Genomic DNA, 19,518 nt, shown 5'->3' with positions numbered 1-19,518 from the left:
TGCCGTCCTCCCAAGACCGGCCCGCAAGAAGATGTCGGATGGATCTTGCGGGGCGGCGGAGGAAAGGAGGTCCTCCTTCAGAGAGGCCGGCCCGCCGATCGGTGAGCATCGATCGCGGCCCAGACCCCATTTGAGGCGCCTCCCGGTGCAGGAATCCCCCCCCCCCCAGCGTTCCCGCGCAGTTCCCACCGGCAGCGACCAGGTGTGGATGGCGCCGGCGGGAACCCGTCGTATTGGGCAGGCTGCACCGCCCATCCAATTTGCAACAGGCAAGCGGCGATTCTCCGAGCGGCCAGCCGTGATTCTCGCCGCGCTGGTTTGGGGGTGGTGGGAGAATTGCGTGCGGGTGTCGGGGCGGCGTGGCGGGACATGCGCGGTGCCCCGGTGATTCTCCCACCCGGCGTGAGGGGGGAGAATTCCGCCCAATGGCTCTGCCAATTAAGGGTGACTTCCTGCCCCCAAGGGCATTTTGTCCATGTCAGGAGGGCCCACTGCCGAATTGGGAGACTGCTGAGTGAAAGCAAATGGCATCCCAACGGATTTCAGTGGGGCGTCCTTTTTGATGAGTATACTATGGCTTCATGGAGGGCCCTCCCAGAGGCAATGGCTGCACTTGCGGCAACAGCACCAACATTGTTTCACAGCCCACCCCTCACTACACAATGACCAGGGCTTGATTGTCAGATCCTAGCTTCCCCAACCTTACTAGCCTCTCTTCGAGTGTGCCTGGCTCGTGTGATGCCGCCTCCCTGAAGCTGCAATCTCACCATTGACTACTGACATTGGTGATGCTGCTAATCTACTGGCCCTCTGAATGAACCAGTAGCTCTTGGGGGCAGCAGCCTTTTAATTGGCTGTGACAGTAATATGCCACACTAGATTCGCTGCCTGCCGAAGTGGGGTCATCTCCTGTAACAAGACTAGCTGCTAAGTGGCAAAATTCAGTTCTGTGTTCCTCCAACTCTGGCCTCTTGTGCGTTCCCATTTCCTTTCCCCAACCCTTGGTGCTATATCTTCAATGCCTGGGCCTCAAGCTCTTGAATTCCTTTCCTAACTCTCTCCACTTCACTCTCCTCCTTTAAAATGTTCCTTAAAACCTACCTCATCGACTGAGCTTTTTGTTTTTTGTTTAAAAAAATCTTTATTTTTGTCACAAGTAGGCTTACATTAACACTGCAATGAAGTTACTGTGAAAATCCCCTAATCGCCACGCTCCGGCACCTGTTTGGGTACACAGAGGGAGAATTCAGAATGTCCAAATGACCTAACGGCACGTCTTTCGGGACTTGTGGGAGGAAACTGGAGCACCCGGAGGAAGCCCACGCAGACACGGGAAGAATGTGCAGACTCCGCACAGACAGTGACCCAAGCAGGAATTGAACCTGGAACCCAGGTGCTGTGAGACAGCAGTGCTAACCACTGCACCACTGTGCTGCCCTTGCTTATGCACCTTGCTCCATTAAAGGCACTATTAAATGCAATTTGTTGCTGTATAAAGCATAGCAAGTTGGATTAAAATCCTTGAGCAGTGTTTGTTATACATGAAAATCAGGCAAGGAAAGGAGGCCACAATTAAAGAATCAGCCTTTTCTCCAGAAGCCCATTATAATTTAAATAGTAATTCTTCACAGTTGACACCTAATCTATGAATATAAATTACTTCACGGGCCATTTATTCCTTAATTGAACTACACCAATATGGAATTACAGAAAATGTAGATGAACAGTTCTATCGTTAGTTAATTTGAGGAATTTATAATTGTGCTTGACTTTCTTTAGAAATAAGATATTTTGAGTTTACAGTCTCTAGGTTTCTAATACATTTTAAAAATGTTTTTAGCTTACAAAAAAGTGTTTTACAGAGGTTATTAGTATGTTTCAGACCACCTATTTAATTACTGCCCTTATTTTCAGGTAGATGGTAAATTCCTGAAATGAATGTTTAGATTAACTAATTTGATTAAATTTTCCTAGCCCTGTGAAAATGGGTTTAGGACTGGGCTAGGGGTGGAAATTTGTTGCGCAGTGCGATGCGTTGGCTCCATGACATCTTCCCACCTCCCAAGCACTTTTCCTGGATACGGGCTTCGAGTGGCAGTAACTACCTGTATTGGAGCAGCACGTAGCCACCTAAGACACTTAAAAAGAGCAATTAAGCCATGTTTTTCAAGAGTATAGATTTCATGAGCAGCGTATGTCCTTGTGCACTCCATCCCCCTTACCACTGTGTCTGCTTTCCAGCAGGAGGTAGGAACCTCAGACCTCCTAAGACTGCTAATGAGCTCATCAGCAGTAAATGGCAGAGTTGCTGTCAGCTCACATCACACACTTGCCATTAAGCTCTTAAATAGCAGCGACAGCTGGCTCTGATGACCAGTTACATGTTCCTGTCCAGCCACTCCGCAGATGTTAATAGCAAATGCAGTGCCTCTCTGCCATTCCATCAGCCTGGCCATCAGCAGCAATCTTAGTGATCTCACAGTGGCCTGCTTTGTTGCGGGCATGAGGGCTTGCATTCCTGCCTCAAGAACTTGCCCTCCTCTGCTAATTGGATGGCAAACATGGAGGCAGCTTGATAATTGGCTGACTCTCAAAAAACGAGGCCGTGGTGGGAGCACGTTCAAAATGTGCAAGGTCGAGACCAAGAAATGACCCCCTGATGTTGGGTTCCTGACACCCACTGGAAAATTCATCCCATTGACTCTCAACTTTTCTGTCTGATTCCATTTATACTGCATTTTAGCTTTTTCATATCTTCATAGTCCAGACACTAATTTAGATTAAATTAATATAACTTATAATTGGAAAATGGTGGATCAATTGCCAAGCAGCACATTTATGAATGCAAGTGATGAAAATGTTTCAATCAAATAGATTCTTGACAGTAAGTTTTTTTTAATATTGAGTGATGGCAATACTTTAGAGTAAATAAAGTTAATTCTTGTTATGATATTTATGGACCAAGGAAGTGACATTTTCAGAGATTATTCTTTCTTTTGATTCTCTGCCCCTTACAAAAGAGAATGGACACAAAATTCATTTGCAGAAATCTAAAGATTTAGATGTGTTGCTATCATCTATTACTAGGAGTATCTGACTTGACTGTTCTAGGTCTGTGGTACTATCTGTCTCACCATCGGAATATCCATGCCTGTAGGCCTTTTATGCGGAGATCAGATTTAGATAAAATGTAGATTTCTCAGAATGGTCCATTTTTATTCCTGGCTGTGACATGAACTAGAATCATTAAAGTGATTTATTTGAAAATTGTACTTGCAGGTCTTTTGACTAAAGCTGTGTTCAAGTACCATCGCTGCTTTTTTTTTGCCACAAACACAAGCTTGGGTGAAGGAATGATGTAGTGAATAATCTTCAGATGAGAAGAGAAATTAATTCTGTTGTAAATGTTATGTTGCAACTGCCTTAAATGAGGTTTTGGATATTTTGTGGTATGAATTACATCAAACAGATTTATATATTCCATTTCAGTTCAGTCCCAATGTGGCACTTCCCATTACCTGTATTACATTCAGTTATTTTTCACAAATAAAGCCAACAGTTCAGACGGTATGAATTCTGCAAGAAGGTCCCAGGACTGCTGTTAGTATCGATTTTAATTTTAGATACTTGACTTTTGGAATGCCATCCAATTTGCCATCTTGAACTGACTTAAATGTATCGCCTATATACAAATATTTAGGAAAAGTTATTGTTTCGCCTCCTTGCAGAGGGAATATTGTCAGTTTTCCTGCAATTTTGAAGTGATTATTATTTCTCTGCACAATATTTTCAGGAAACCACAATTCCTGATTATTGATTTGTACGATATTATATTGATCCCAAAAAAACACACTGGGCGGGATTCTCTGTTGCCCTACACCGATATCGTAATCGGGCGGAGAATCGACTCCAACGCCCGAATCGGGGCCGGCGCTGGTTTGACGTCGGTCAGCCATGCTCCGCCCCTTGGAAATGGCACCATCGTGTTGCGCGCCACGTGATGCTTCATCCCCAATGGGCCAATGTTCCTGACAGCGAGGGACACATGTGGTCTAAATGGTCGGGAGACCGACCGTGTCCAGCACCGCCACACTCGGCCAGGATCCGTGCTGCTGGACTGGGGGTTTCCACGAGGGCTGGGGGCACTGGTGGGGTGTGGCCAGGGGGTGGCCTGTGGGGTCGCAGATGGCAGGTCGGGTCCGCGCACGGCTACCTCCATGTTATACGGCACGACCGCTGCAGGTCGTCAGCCGTGCTCATGAGCGGTCAGGGACCTGGCCATTCTCCGGCCGTTTTCGGCGCGGGAGCTGTGAATTTCACCCGGCACCGCCGCTAGCCTCCCACCGATACTGGAATCGGTGAGGGGTTCGCGCCGATTGTTTTTGCGGATATGCCCGTTCGAGCCGGCACTTAGCCGCTGAAACGGAGAATCCAGACCACTATTTTTTAACTACTTCGTTCTTGGTAATAGTTTGGTGTTTGTACCCTATATTTTTAAGGAATTATTAGTCTCCTTGGAGAATGATTGTTTCTTTTAAGATTGCGTTCAGTATTAGTAGGTAAATTGTTCTTCGATAATGTGTATATTCTTATAAAACATAGATATTGCCTTTGGCAGTTACATTTTTTGTACTTAATATTACTTTTCTCTGTATGTTTTTACATTACACTGGATTTATTAGGACCAGGAAAAAATGACACTGCTCCTCAGGACATTTTAAAATATTTTTACTTGATTTAATCATCTGGATTCAGCATGCGGAGCCAAAAGTAACTTTTGTCTGTATCAAATTTATATTTTCAATCTGGTGTGGATAGAGGGAAGTTTCCTCTCCTAATAATTTCACTGTCAAAAATTGGAAAGTATAAATGCTTCCTAGCCCCATTCCACATTTCTGATGTACAGAACCAGAAGCAACATTATTCTCACCCTGTTTCTAAAATGCATTCTCCCACACTTACATGATGAATAAACACAAAAAATTTAGGGAACCATGGCCTTTGCTGCTATTTGCCCAGTTTGAGCACTGGACACAGGAACCATCTGTTAGGCCCCAGTCCCACCATTAAGTGGTCAATGGAAAGACCCTCAGAGCTTTGGCTGAATGGGATCTGTTCAAGTGGGCTTAAATCATGGCCACACACAGGGTCTTGTCACCAGGAGAAAAATCCTTGAGCAGAAAAAGTATTTTCTTCAACTGGAAAAAAGAAATGAATTTCTATAGCACCTTTCATAACCTAAGCCAGCTTAGTGGCTGCCTTAGTTGTCCTGCTGCTGCACCCGAAGATCTGCCACTGTAAGTAGCCTTAGTTCTGTTCCAACTTCACTGGCAGAAGCTATGGACCGAAATCTTCTGTCCTCATTTGCAGCTGCGATTTTCTGGTGCTGCTGAGGGTGTGTGGAGTTTTGGATGGAACGCCAAATTTTCCTTTCTTGTTTGCAATAGGTCCTGCTGGAGATGAAACTGGAGAATCCAGCCCATGGCCACGATTCTCCTAAAACATTTCTAAGTTCATTTGTGACAGGTTTTTCAGGGAGTGTCCTGCCGGTGAGTTCCCCACCACTATTCAATGACACTTAGGCACTTTTTTGGACCCTGGGCAGTTTCTCACCGGTTTAGCCCACACTTAGGATGCGATTCACAGGCCTCGTTGCGCTCTCGCTCAAGTGAAACAAGGCCGGTGAATAGCGGGAGAGGCCAACAATGAGAACCGCGCCAGGTGCCAAACAGTTTGCGATGCAACTGGCCTGCTCCAGTAGGCAAAATGGGGGTCTCACCTCATTCAGTGGACCAATTAACGGTGAATGGCGTCGCCGTCCTCACTGGGCCGAGGGCCGGGAAGCTCGCAGCAATTTCCACTCGTTACCGTACTGAGAAAACTTTACAAAAAATCACGCCCTTCGATTTGTTTTTCGCGCTGGGGAGCTGAAGTCAGAGATCGGACCGTCATTTTGAAGAGTCAGCTTGTGGGTCCCTCACATCCCCTACCCATCACCCCCCACACACACGCAAACACACATGGACACTACGCCACACCACCCAAGTGAGGACACCACGCTATGGGGCCCCCAGCCCCCTTCCAGCACTCCCCACCCGTCCCCCCCAAACCTCCCAGTTATCTGCCCTGCACATCCCCCCCCCCCCGCTTCAAACTCCCCTCCACCCTTCTTTCTTTGGCATGGCCCCCTTGGGCCCTGCACCTTGGTAATGCCACCCTGGTACCTGGGGACTCTTGCACTGGCACCGAGGCAGTGCTCCAGACAGCTTGGCAGTGCTACCCAGGCACCTTGGCAGTGCCAGTAGCAGTGCCAGAGTGTCAGCTTGGCAGTGCCACCCAGGCACCTTGGCAGTGGCAGTGCCAGGGTGTCAGCTGGGCAGTGCCAAGGTGCCCACAATCTAGAGGGAGAGCCAGGGGGCCACCCTGCACTGACCACCTGAGTCTACAATGGCCGGGTGCCATTTCCCGGGTGCCATTACACCTCGTCCACGTTTGTGTGGACCAGCACTGATCAGTGCCTGGCTGCAGCCTCCCTGTGGAGGCTGGTGTGTCCCGGGTGAGTAGGTCTTCAGTAGGTTTGGTCCCGCCCCTTTTGGGTGGATTGGATTTGTTTATTGTCACGTGTACTGTGACAATAAACAAATGTATTTTTCTGCGAGCAGCTCAACAGATCATTAAGTACATGGGAAGAAAAGGGAATAAAAGAAAATACATAATAGGGCAACACAAGGCACACAATGCATCGGATGACGCATACAGGGGTGTACTGTTAATCAGGTCAGTCCGTAAGAGGGTCATTTAGGAGTCTGGTAACAGTGGGGAAGAAGCTGTTTTTGATTCTGTTCTCAAACTTCTGTATCTCCTGCCCGATGGAAGAAGTTGGAAGAGTGAGTAAGCCGGGTGGGAGGGGTCTTTGATTATACTGCTCGCTTTCCCCAGGCAGCGGGAGGTGTAGATGGAGTCAATGGATGGGAGGCAGGTTCGTGTGATGGACTGGGTTGTGTTCATGACGCTGAAGTTTCTTGCGGTCCTGGGCCGAGCAGTTGCCATACCAGGCTGTGATGCAGCCAGTTAGGATGCTTTCTATGGTGCATCTGAAAAGTTGGTAAGAGTTAATGTGGACATGCTGAATCCCCTTAGTTTCCTGAGGAAGTATTGGGGCTGTTATGTTGTCTTGGTGGTAGCGTCGACATGGGTGGACCAGGACAGATTTTTGGCGATGTGTACCCCTAGGAATTTGAAACTGCTAATCATCTCCACCTCGGCCCCGTTGATGCTGACAGGGTTGTGTACAATACTTTGCTTCCTGAAGCCGATGACCAGCTCTTTAGTTTTGCTGGCATTGAGGGAGAGATTGTTGTCGCTGCACCACTCCACTCGGTTCTCTAGGAGTTCTGAATCCGACGCCTCACAGGACTTGGGTGAATCCGCAAGAGGCCTCTCCTGGAATTCTCTGGCCGAGTTGTGCTCTCGTTCGAGCGCAACCCGGCCAGAGAATCGTACCCATTATATCTACTTCCACTTCCTCTTTCAAATACCCCAGAGAGTGAAAATTCAGCTAAAACTGTGGGGACATGTCTCTGATGGGACAGGCCCTGCCAAATGTGCCCCAACTGGAATTTAAAAGCCTTATGGTCTTGGCAATAATGCATTCTGAATAAGAAGTCATGATGCCTCTTCTTTGAGAGAATGAGCAGATTTTTGCGTAAACAGTGGAGCACCAGGATTGTAAGGGATGAATCTGGTGTTCTTCAGATGCATACACGAGTAACATAACTAATTGACAGCGTGTTCTGCACAATTCCTGAATTTCTCTACCTATTAAAACTTGTGCAAAAGACATTATGGTGCAGTATAAGATGGCTGATGATTTGCTATGAGCCCATTCCACCCTACGGTTTTTGACCAAGTTCAATCTCAAGATATTGATCAAAAAGAATTATAGGGTTCGATTCAACAAATGGTAACAAAATCCCATTGCGAGCGCGTTTTGTCGCACGTTTCCCAGCACTTGTAGTGCCGAGAAATACCTGTCCCTGCTCCCTATGACAGGGAGCAGTACATTGCCCGGGCATATCCCTCGACCCCCCCGGCCACCCCCGGGAGGCTATGGTTACGTCTGTTCCCCCAGAGGGATCCCCTCAAATACCTGAAAACCAATCACACCAGAGGGTATCACCTTTTTCAGTTCTCTCCAGATTTTGAGCCTTCGCCAAGTTTCTTATGGATAGAGAGAGGGCTCAAAATCACTCCAATGGAGTTAAATTTTACATGTCCGGAGTAGGTGTGTGTTTCCCACAGTGGGAGAAGCTCACCCCCATAGTATGGGGGAGAAGGTTTGGGTAGCAGGGCGGGTGCTGGAAACCCTATTTTTAAACTGAAATGTTTAAAGGATTGATAGGAATGGGGAGATCATTCTTCAGGGGCTGCCTTTTGCTAAACTCAGAGCAGCCTTCCCTTAAGCTGAAACATCCCTTCCTTCCTACCTGCTCCATTCCTTAAACTCATCCTCTCTCCCAGTGTTTTTCAAACTTGTTTTCCCAGGACCCACTTTTGCCAACTGGCCTGCCTTCGGGGCCCATGCTGGCCAACCTTTGGGACCCATGCCTCATTTGCTAACCCAGTCTATCCTGATGGCCTTGATGGAAGGGCATCAACCTGAAACTTTCAGCCATTTCCTTTTTACCATTGAACATGCTGCCTGGCTGGCTGAGTATTTATAGGGTTCTACTTTTGTGTTATGAAACACACATTCTGAGATAATATTTTGTCGTTTTAATTAATGCTCACAGAAATGCAGCTCAAAGCTAAAATTCATGGCAGGAGAAAGTGAAAGGCGTATCCTTTTTCAGATATCCCATTTCCCCTTTCTCAGTGACATGGCGTCTTCCACATTCCAAGTGTGGAAACTGCTGAGATTTACGTTGACTGGATGAGTTGTATGATCGAATACATCCGTGCTCACAGGCATGTGAAATCAGCACAAGTGGGCAAAAATTTAATGAAATAGGACAGAAGGGATTGACAGATTTTGTGGTCAGTGCTGTGTGTGACGATATGCATAAGCAGTTATGTAAATATTAACAGATACAACCTCCAACCAGCAGGTGGCAGTAAACCACGGGACATTGTTACCTCGGGGAGTCTGGAGATAGTCGCCGTAGTGGATAGTCGCATTTGTAGTAGCTCTTAGATAATTTTTAATAGTAATATAGTAGTTAGTAGATTTTAGTAGTTTTCAAATTGTTATTTGACCCACGTTATTGTTTAACAATAAACATTCAGCGAGTCACGAACGAGACGTTCTCTAGTTCCGTCTACGAGCACCAGAATGTAACACTGTGGAAGGGTGAAAAACAAATATGTGCACAGTCACAAAACAGTCTGAATCCCATTTGCAGGTCTTTCTAAACACGCCCAATGCTCAATTATAATTAGAACTGAATTTTGGATAGTGCCATATAAATTTGCCTCCAAGCCAATGTGCAATTTCACCTTGATCATTTAATGAGAGTAGGTGACTCGCTCCCTTTGTCAATTGATAAATCGATTAGCTGTAATGTTTATGATCTTGCCAATCCTTCCCTTCAATAGAGAAGTTGCCACCCACGCTTTTAACAATTTGGTAGGTTAACCATGTACCACCTTAAACACCCTTCATTCATCAGCGCCCAGCTTTATTACATTTCCAGGCAGAAATACTGAGCACAAATTAGGGGAGGATTTTGAGATATGAAGCACAGTTCTGTTCTGACCTACAGTGGTGCACACACAATCACTTCCCCCAAGTTGCATTCACCCGCGACCTTCCTTATAATGTTCATCCATCAGCTCCAATGTCCCCAAAACCAATACAGTCCACTGAAATTATTTATTTAAAATAATTAAAGGAGAAATATTGATAAACCTGAATCTGTTGCAATAAGCCAGAGTGCTTAATTGTCAAATATGTCCTTATTGTAATCCGTTGTTTAAGGAGAGGACTGAACTGACATTTTAGGCAGGAATTGCCCTGCAGGCTTTTGAATGCTGCCATTGGGAAACTGCATTAGCAGCTGATGGACACAACGAGAAGTAATTTGATCCTGCCTCCATGACCCTTCTGACACCTGTCCATGACCTACCCATGGGTTATGACCTGCACTTTGAAAAACCCTGCCATCTCCCACAATGCCCTTCTCCCTAAATTTCCCAAGCCCTCCCTATCCAAGACCCTGCACTGCTCCAGGAATACAAGGCCTTGGGGTCCTGTCTTCAGCAACTGTCTCAACTGTTGCCAATGGCGACCTCCTGGAGCTGCCGAAACTGAAGGATCTGCTGGCCAATTCGCCAATGTGGGCTGGATGTTCCACTCGGCCTTGAAGCATTTTATGGCTGTGTGATGGGTTGGTATGGAGCTTGGTGGCTCCACACCGATTTGGTTTTTGGGGGGAGAGCATCTCCTCTCCTCCCGTATTATTCTGCCCATGTTATTTTAGTTTGAAAATAGAGGTGGTGGGCCAAAGGGCTTCAGCTCTTTGACGGTAGCTACAGATTTTGTTCTGCTGAAAACGCCCCACATTTTACAACCTGATAAATAATGGAATTGGAAATATAGCTAATGATAATTTGGTGCAAAAGCAGTGATAATAAAAGCACCACACGATCAATTAGATCAAATAAGTATAAACACACCGTAGGTCCTTGCCCATAATACTGGTATGAACTGAGCAACCTGGGGATTTGTGGGAGTCCAACAGAGGGTAAGGTCTGTAACATCAATGAGAAAAATTATCTATGGTATGAAAACAAATAATTAGAACCATTTTAAAGTCGCTCAGGTTGATAGCTCTGGGGGAGAAATTTGTTCATGTAGTGGAGCTTATGTCAATTATCTGGAGCAGGCAGTGCTTTGGCCACGATCTGCTATTCAGTGATATCAATGAGGAATGCCACATGAGTTACATAGGTATCAACTCATGGCACTGTCTGGTCTCCGGGGAATCAGCGGGATCTGCATATGGATACATTTCTTCCCCATTGACTTTATTTGGAAATATTGTTGTAATTTACTGATTTATTGAAAATCCAAACTTCACATGACACCATGAAAACAGATCTCATCATGTAGCTGTTGTGACACAAATAGTTAAAATATAGCTGAGAAATATTCAGTATGTTTACTTCTTTTAATCTGATGTTTAATTAGACTAAATTTCTTTCCTTATTTTTTATTGCCACAGGATTTTTAAGCACAGGTGACCAAGCTGCTAAAGGAAATTATGGGCTTCTTGATCAAATACAAGCATTACGCTGGATTAGTGAAAATATAGCTTTCTTCAGTGGCGATCCATTACGAATAACTGTTTTTGGATCAGGCGCTGGTGCCTCTTGCGTCAATTTGTTGACTTTATCCCATTATTCTGAAGGTAACCGTTGGAGCAATTCAACCAAAGGTATTAAGCAGGTTGAAAATTTTGACAATTTTGGTGTCTGCATGTCACCGCCATTAGTATCATGTGATGCTATGTATATATTTCTAGATAATTGTTGACTAAAACTCAGAAAAGAGCAACCTCTTTGGCTGTACTATATGCTTTTTTTACTGAGTCAACTCTTATGTGCATGCTCACATTTTGAGTGACACACTTTCTCTATCCTGTTGATCTTTATAAACAACAGCAAAACACAAATTCTAGTGGACTTCTGAACAGCACACCAGCACATCAATGTCGCTGACGCTTTTGGTTCTTTCCCCTTCTTACAAAAGTGGTTGTCTGCCAAAATGAAGCCACTTCTTGAAATATATGCTGCCAAATTATTTTACTAATGACGGGCAGACATATTAAAGTCCTTTTGTCATGCCACTGCACTTTCATTCTGGCACCATTGATGTCACTGGATTTGTAGAATTTCAAATAAAATGAAGGAAAAAAATTTGTGCCTGGTTCAGAAATCTTTTGTTTGAGAATGCATGAGCCGCTTGCTGTCATCTGAAAAACGTTTGAATGTTTTGCATGCATGATCCAAAATTGTCAAAGCATCGAGGTCACAAGCAGATGTTTATGTGCGTGAGTATCTGTTTACCCCACATACCTATCACTAAAAGAGTAGATTAGATTTTAGGTAGAAGGCAAACTTTGTCGTCCATTAGTCCATCATATTTATTTTCTGCATCTTGCACCAGCCATTATCATTCACCCTTTTGCATGACCATTGCCTGCCTATCAGTTATGTTCTGTTTGTCCACTATCATTCTTGTGTGATTTCTTTATTTATTTTTTCCTTTTGAAAAACTAACTGAATCGGGAGAACATCTCCTGAAAGAGTACTGCAAATGAAAATTTGTGTCTTTCACCAATGACTATCTGGCAAAATTGCATCGATATTTTCCTCCCATTTCCTTATTTATGGAAGGGACTCTGAAAAGAAGAGAGATGTAAGCCTGTTATATCAGGGCTTACAAATAACGTGGGATTTCACTAATCATACTGAAGGGAAACTTTGAAATATTAAGCACATAGATTATTTTGTCTCAGGATCTTTGCTGTCTGTTTCAAAGATCTTAAATATATTTTATGCCTGCACAGTGTTGCAAAAATGACCAGATTTGACATGATCACTTTTTAAAGTATTGATGATTTATGTGAAGCTGATTAATGAATTGAACTCCAACTTGGAACATTTCAAAGAGAATTCATTGATATACTGATCAATGTGTGTACTTTAAGTTTTGAATACTTCATCTTCCTTCAATTATCATCTGTCATGCTGGCGCATAGAACCATTCTCATATGGTGCAATAATTTGATTAAAGAGTTGAAGTTGCCTTACTGTCACTTATTTTTCCTAAAGTGTAGGTCGCTGTTTAGTATTTAATATTTTTCTGGAATGAAACTTTTTTATATCCTATATTTGCTCTTGACTTCAAATATTTTGCAAACAAACTAGCAAATGTAATTAAATTATTTTGTGGTTGAAAGTCAAACATAAAAAATGCAAGAAATTCTGAAATGTTCTCTTGTGGTTAAACTTGGTGGTGGCTCACAGGACTCAAACTGATTCTCTTGGTTTTCTGTATTTTCTAACGTAATCTTTGTGGAAAGAAATGTAATATTCTTTAAAGTACAAGGGATTTTCCTCATATTTTAACTCAATCCACAAATATGTTTTTACACTTGAAATACGTTATGTGTTAAATAGAATTTCAGTGAGTTTCATGGAAATCCATTGAGTTGATGTTTAGGTTTTCCTGTAGAATTGGGTTATCCAGTTGTCATCCTATGGAGACTTATTTTAACCAAACTGTAAACTTTAAGGGAGAAGATGTTCTCTTATAGAATATACATCAACAAACCAACTTTAAGACAATTTGCCTCAGCCCTGAATTTTAAGATATATTTGTAATCAACTGCAGACTAAAATGAAATATTATTTCTTTTTACCATTGATTGCTCCAAAGTATAATGAAATATTTTATATTTCATACTAAATTTATCCTAACTGTTAGTCATATGACTTACCAATTTTTTTCCCTCTGGGTTCTTTATTAGTTGTTGGAGCTGTTTAATGACCAAATATATTGAGTCTTTTTCGCTTTTCAATATTTTATCACCATTCATAACTTCTAATATTTATAGCAAAAAAACAGCATAGTTACATACTCTAGAACCCCTACAGAACATCCCCATAACTTTTTCCACAATACATTAGGTTATGGACTTGATATTTATTGTAGTATGTGATTGGCCTTATCAGTTCTTAATAAACTGATACATTAGAATCCTACCTAAACCCAAAATAGAAACTGAAAATGCTGAAAATACATCAGCACCTGTAAAGAGAAAAGGCATGTTAATGTCTTTAGTGCAGGCACTTGATCAGAACTGTTAGAACAGAAATTTGACATATCTTTAAATAAATTATAATTTACAAATGGGAGCTGCATTTTCTGGTGAAACAAGAAGTTTAACAAATCATATGTAATGATTTTGAATTTGATTCTTATACATTAAATGAGAGCATATTTTTGAATAGTGTTGTATCAAGGATTTCCTGCTAGCAAGTTCCTGGTATGTGTAACATTACCATTGAAATGTTGGTGCATTTGCCAGTCAGCTACAGAGCTGTTAAGAGTTCATCAAATATAAATTAATGCATTAAATGATCCAAAAGGTGGACGAAAAATAAAGAGGAGAGGATTGCAAAATATATAGATAATCTAAGGAAAGTTAGTTTTCTCGATGAGCCTAAGTTTTAGGTACTTTCTCAGACTATTTCCAGTCAATTTAGATGGTGTAGAGTTCTGAACTGCTTTTTAAGAGTTTTACTGAGAATTATTTATGCATAATATTAATTTTGAACCACTTTGATGACCAAGTGCCACCACTAGTTCTCATAATTTTCTAACAATTACATGTTATAATCAGCTTTGATCACTGTCTTAGTACCCTTTATGATATCTGTCCACAGGACTTTTTCAGAGAGCAATAGCACAAAGTGGCACCGCTTTGTCCAGCTGGGCAGTCAGCTATCAGCCAGCAAAGTTCGCAAGGCAGTTGGCCACTAAGGTTGGCTGCAACATGATAGATACCATTGACTTGATAGAATGCTTACGTACTAAACAGTACAAAGAACTTGTTGAACAAGACATCCAGCCTGCAAGATACCATATTGCCTTTGGACCAGTCATTGATGGAGATGTTATACCTGATGACCCTCAGATTCTAATGGAACAGGGTGAATTCCTTAACTATGACATCATGCTGGGAGTGAATCAAGGTGAGGGATATAAATTTGTCGAAAGCATAGTGGACAATGAGGATGGAGTTTCAGCCAGCGATTTTGACTTTGCTGTGTCTAATTTTGTGGATAACCTATACGGTTACCCTGAAGGCAAGGATGTCCTAAGGGAGACCATCAAATTCATGTACACAGATTGGGCAGATCGACATAATCCAGAAACAAGGCGGAAAACGTTGTTGGCTTTGTTTACTGACCATCAATGGGTGGCGCCAGCAGTCGCTACAGCTGACCTTCACTCAGGCTTTGGTTCACCTACTTTCTTCTATGCCTTTTATCATCACTGCCAGAGTGACATGATGCCAGCTTGGGCTGATGCTTCTCATGGAGATGAAATCCCTTATGTGTTTGGGGTCCCAATGATAGGTGCTACTGAACTATTCCCTTGTAATTTCTCCAAAAATGATGTCATGCTAAGCGCCGTTGTGATGACGTACTGGACTAACTTTGCAAAAACAGGGTAAGTAAAGGTAGGGGCGGTAATGATAATTCAAGTCTACAAACAAAATTGCTCACTCACAAATGTTGTTACTATACTGGAAGTATTCCTAATCTGGTCTATTGTCAGCTTGCAATCCCTTGCCTCATTGCCATTTTTTAAAGCTGGAGACCAATGCAGTTATAGTTTGATTTCATTTGGATTAAGCTAAATATTTCTGATCTCATTTGCTGGCTGCGGCTGAAATGATCTACTTAACTAAAATAACCTGCTAATAGTAAGTTCAAGCAAGTACATAAATATTTCAATAAAACGTATTTTCTCTCAAATTGAAGTTCTCACCACAGATGTTGAATACACTCTCAGCAATTCCAGAAGAAATTTACAATATAACATGATAAACAATAACTATATTAGATTTGATCAAGATGTACAGCATATTGAAATTGTAATTGGCAGATTGTAGCATAAGAACATGAATTAATTAAATTAAATAAGCAAATATTTTATGTGAATCTATCAAAAATACAACAAAGTTGAAGTGGGAATTTTTATCAGACCCAGTTTATTATTTCTTGTGATTATTATTTATTCCAAATCATGGAAAAATACAATCCAGAAACAGGCTATTTAGTCCAGTGTACTTGAGCCAGTTCTTTGATCGGACTACCAAAATAGCCCGACTCCTCTGCTCTTCCCTCATAGCCCTGTATTTTTTCCCATCAAGTATATATCTAATTTTCTCTCAAATGTTATTATTGAACCTACTCCTACCATGGTTTCAGGTAATGAATTCCAAATCACAACAATTTGCTGTGTAATAAAAAGTGTTTCCACATGTTGCCTCTGGTACTTTTGCCAATCACTTTAAATCTGTGTCCTCTTGTTACTTATCCTTCTACCAGTGGAGATATTTTTAAACGTTTTTACTCTGTCAAAAGTATTCATGATTTTAGAACACTTTTATGAAATCTCCTTTCACCTTCTCTGCCCCAAGCAGAATAGTCTCAACTCCACCAGTCTTTCCATGAAACTGAAGTTCCTCGTTTCTGATATCATTCTCGTAAATTTCTCTACACCCTTTCCAAGGCCTTTATATCCTTCCTAAAATGTGGTAGCAAAACTGAACACAGTATCCGAGTTAAGATCTAACCAGTGATTTCTAAAGGTTTATTCTAATTTCCTAGCTTTTGTACAGCTCTATTAAGAACACCAAGCATCCCACATGAATTTTAACTAATGGTCATGCTACTTTTAAAGATTTGTGTGCATACACGCCCAGGACTCAATGTATTCATTTTAAAATTATATAATTTAGTTCATATTGCTTCTATTCATCCTTCCTACTGGAATGTATGGCTTAACATTTCTATTTGTTAAATTTCACCTGCCACATTACCTACTTTACGAGACTATCTATGTCCCCTTGAATGTATCCACCTTGTTGTTTATGCCATTTTATTGTCTCAAAATGTTCCCCAGCACTCACATTAGGCTTTGACCTGCAATTGGGATTGAGGGTGGCATGAGGTTGAGGGTGATTTAGTGGTTTGGATCAGAAATTGGCTAGCTGTAAGAAGACAGAGGGTGGTGGTTGATGGGAAATGTTCACCCTGGAGTTCAATTACTAGTGGTGTACCACAAGGATCTGTTTTGGGGCCACTGCTGTTTGTTATTTTTATAAATGACCTGCAGGAGGGTGTAGAAGGATGGGTGAGTACATTTGCGGATGACACTAAAGGAGGTGGCGGAAGGATGTTGCAGGTAACAGAGGGACATAGATAAGCTGCAGAGCTGGGCTGAGAAGTGGCAAATGGAATTTAATGCAGAAAAGTGTGAGGTGATTAATTTTGGAAGGAGTAACAGGAATACAGAGTACTGGGCTAATGGTAAGATTCCTGGTAGTGTGGATGAGCAGAGAGATCTCGGTGTCCATGTACATAGATCCCTGAAAGTTGCCACCCAGGTTGATAGGGTTGTTAAGAAGGCGTACGGTGAGTTAGCTTTTATTGGTAGAGGGATTGAGTTTCGGAGCCATGAGGTCATGTTGCAGCTGTACAAAACTCTGGTGCGGCCGCATTTGGAGTATTGTGTGCAGTTCTGGTCGCCGCATTCTCGGAAGGATGTGGAAGCGTTGGAAAGGGTACAGAGGAGATTTACCAGGATGTTGCTTGGTATGGAGGGAAGATCTTATGAGGAAAGGCTGAGGGACTAGAGGCTGTTTTCGTTCGAGAGAAGAAGGTTAAGAGGTGACTTAATAGAGGCATACAAGATGATCAGAGGATTAGATAGGGTGGACAGTGAGAGCCTTTTTCTTCGGATGGTGATGGCTAGCATGAGGGGACCTAGCTTTAATTTGAGGGGAGATAGATATAGGACAGATGTCAGAGGTAGGTTCTTTACTCAGAGTAGTAAGGGTGTGGAATGACCTGCCTGCAACAGTAGTGGACTCGCCAACATTAAGGGCATTTAAATGGTCATTGGAAAAACATATGGATGATAAGGGAATAGTGTAGATGGGCTTTAGATTGGTTTCACAGGTCGGCGCAACATCGATGGGCCGAAGGGCCTGTACTGCGCTGTAATGTTCTATTGTTCTATTGCAGGGTATACGTATTTTCAGTTTTTGAATAGGGATGTAACATTTGAAACCCCCTCACATGAGCTGCCTGTCCTCTGGCATTTTAGCATACCTAAGATTGTTGGAAAAGCTGCACCAATTTCCATGCTGATCATAGAATCCTTACAGTGCAGCAGGAGGCCATTTGGCCCATCGAGTTCTGCGCCGAGCTTCTGAAAGTGTACCCTCCCTGGCCCACTCCCTAGCCCTATCGCCGTAACCCCACCTAGCCTGCACATCTTTGGACACTATCACAGAAACACAAAATACTACAGTGCAGAAGAGGCCCTTCGGCCAATCGAGACTACACCGACACATAAAAGGCCCTGATCTGCCCACATAATCCCACTTGCCAGCACTTGGCCCATAGCCTTGAATGTTATGATGTGCCAAGTACTCATCCAGGTACTTTGTTAAAATAAATATTTTTATTCTCCTCCTTTTCACTTTTCATCATATTTACAATTAACAATAACAACAAATACAACGACAATCCCCTAGCCCACAATTCCCTCATCCCACCCACCCTCAAACAGCTCCCAACATTTTGAATACAAAACACCAATGAATAAGAATCATCATTCATTTATAAGTTCCAATGCCCCCTCCTAATGTTCGATGTCGTCCAATTCATGAAAATGCATGATGAACAAGGCCCATGAGTTGGAGAACCCTTCCATCCTCCCCCTCAACTCGAACTTTACTAATCGAGTGTTCGGAACTCCAGCAGATCCCCCCACCATGCCGAGGCACAGGGTGGAGAAGCTGACCTCCACCCCAACAGAATCCGCCTTCGGGCAATCAGCGACCCACACACAGCATTCACAAACATTCTCCACCCCATCAAAAAGTCAGGTCATCCTCGCCCTTGTGAATTACGCGCTATCAGGTACTTTTTAAGGATGTGAAGCATCCTGCCTCTACCATCCTCCCAGGCAGTGCATTCCAGACTGTCACCACTCTGGGGGAAAAAGGTTTTCCTCAAATCCCCTCTAAACCTGCCAGCCCTCACTTTGAACTTGTGTCCCTCGTAACTGACCCTTCGACTACGGGGAACAACTGTTCCCTATCCACCCTGTTCATGCCCCTCAAAATCTTGGACATTTCAATCAGGTTACCCCTCAGTCTTCTCTGCTCCAGAGGAAACAACCCAAGTCTATCCAACCTCTCTTTATAGCTTAAATGTTCCACCTCGGCAACATTCTGATGAATCTTCTCTGCACCCCCTCCAGTGCAATTTCATCCTTCCTATAATGTGGCAGCCAGAATTGCACACAGTACTCCAGCTGTGGCCTCACCAAAGTTCTGTACAGCTCCATCATGACTTCTCTGCTTTTGTAATCTGTGCCCCGATTGATAAAAGTGAGTGTCTCGTGCCTTTTTCATCATCCTATTAACCTGCCCTTCTGCCTTTAGAGATTCATGGTCAAACACTCCAAGGTCCCTTTGTTCTTTGGAACGTCCCAATGTCACACCTTTCATAAAATACTTCCTTGTTAAATTGCTCCTTCCAAAGTGTACCACCCCACACTTTTCAGGGTTAAATTCCATCAACCACTTATCCACCCATTTGAACATCCCGTCTATATCTTCCTGTAATCCCAGACACTCAACATCACTGTTAACCACCCGGCTAATCTTTGTGTCGTCCGCAAACTTACTGATCCTACCCTCCACA

General features: G+C 43.0%; 1 protein-coding gene across 11 annotated transcripts in view; it reads left to right on the top strand.

The window, feature by feature from the left end:
• Positions 1-19,518, top strand: part of nlgn1 (neuroligin 1) — an 890,004-nt gene that overhangs the window by 853,880 nt on the left and 16,606 nt on the right. For 8 of the 11 annotated variants that reach the window (XM_072474389.1, XM_072474386.1, XM_072474387.1 and 5 more), the window contains 2 exons: positions 11,223-11,435; positions 14,452-15,241. In XM_072474389.1, the coding sequence (XP_072330490.1) occupies positions 11,223-11,435; positions 14,452-15,241 (1,003 nt within the window). The remainder of the gene's footprint in view (positions 1-11,222; positions 11,436-14,451; positions 15,242-19,518) is intronic. The other 3 variants (XM_072474390.1, XM_072474388.1, XM_072474385.1) reach the window with 1 other exon arrangement.

Source organism: Scyliorhinus torazame, chromosome 14 (assembly GCF_047496885.1).
Source record: "Scyliorhinus torazame isolate Kashiwa2021f chromosome 14, sScyTor2.1, whole genome shotgun sequence".
NCBI lineage: Eukaryota > Metazoa > Chordata > Chondrichthyes > Carcharhiniformes > Scyliorhinidae > Scyliorhinus > Scyliorhinus torazame.
Note: the sequence above shows the minus strand (reverse complement) of the source record. Positions and strands in the feature narration are given on the sequence as shown.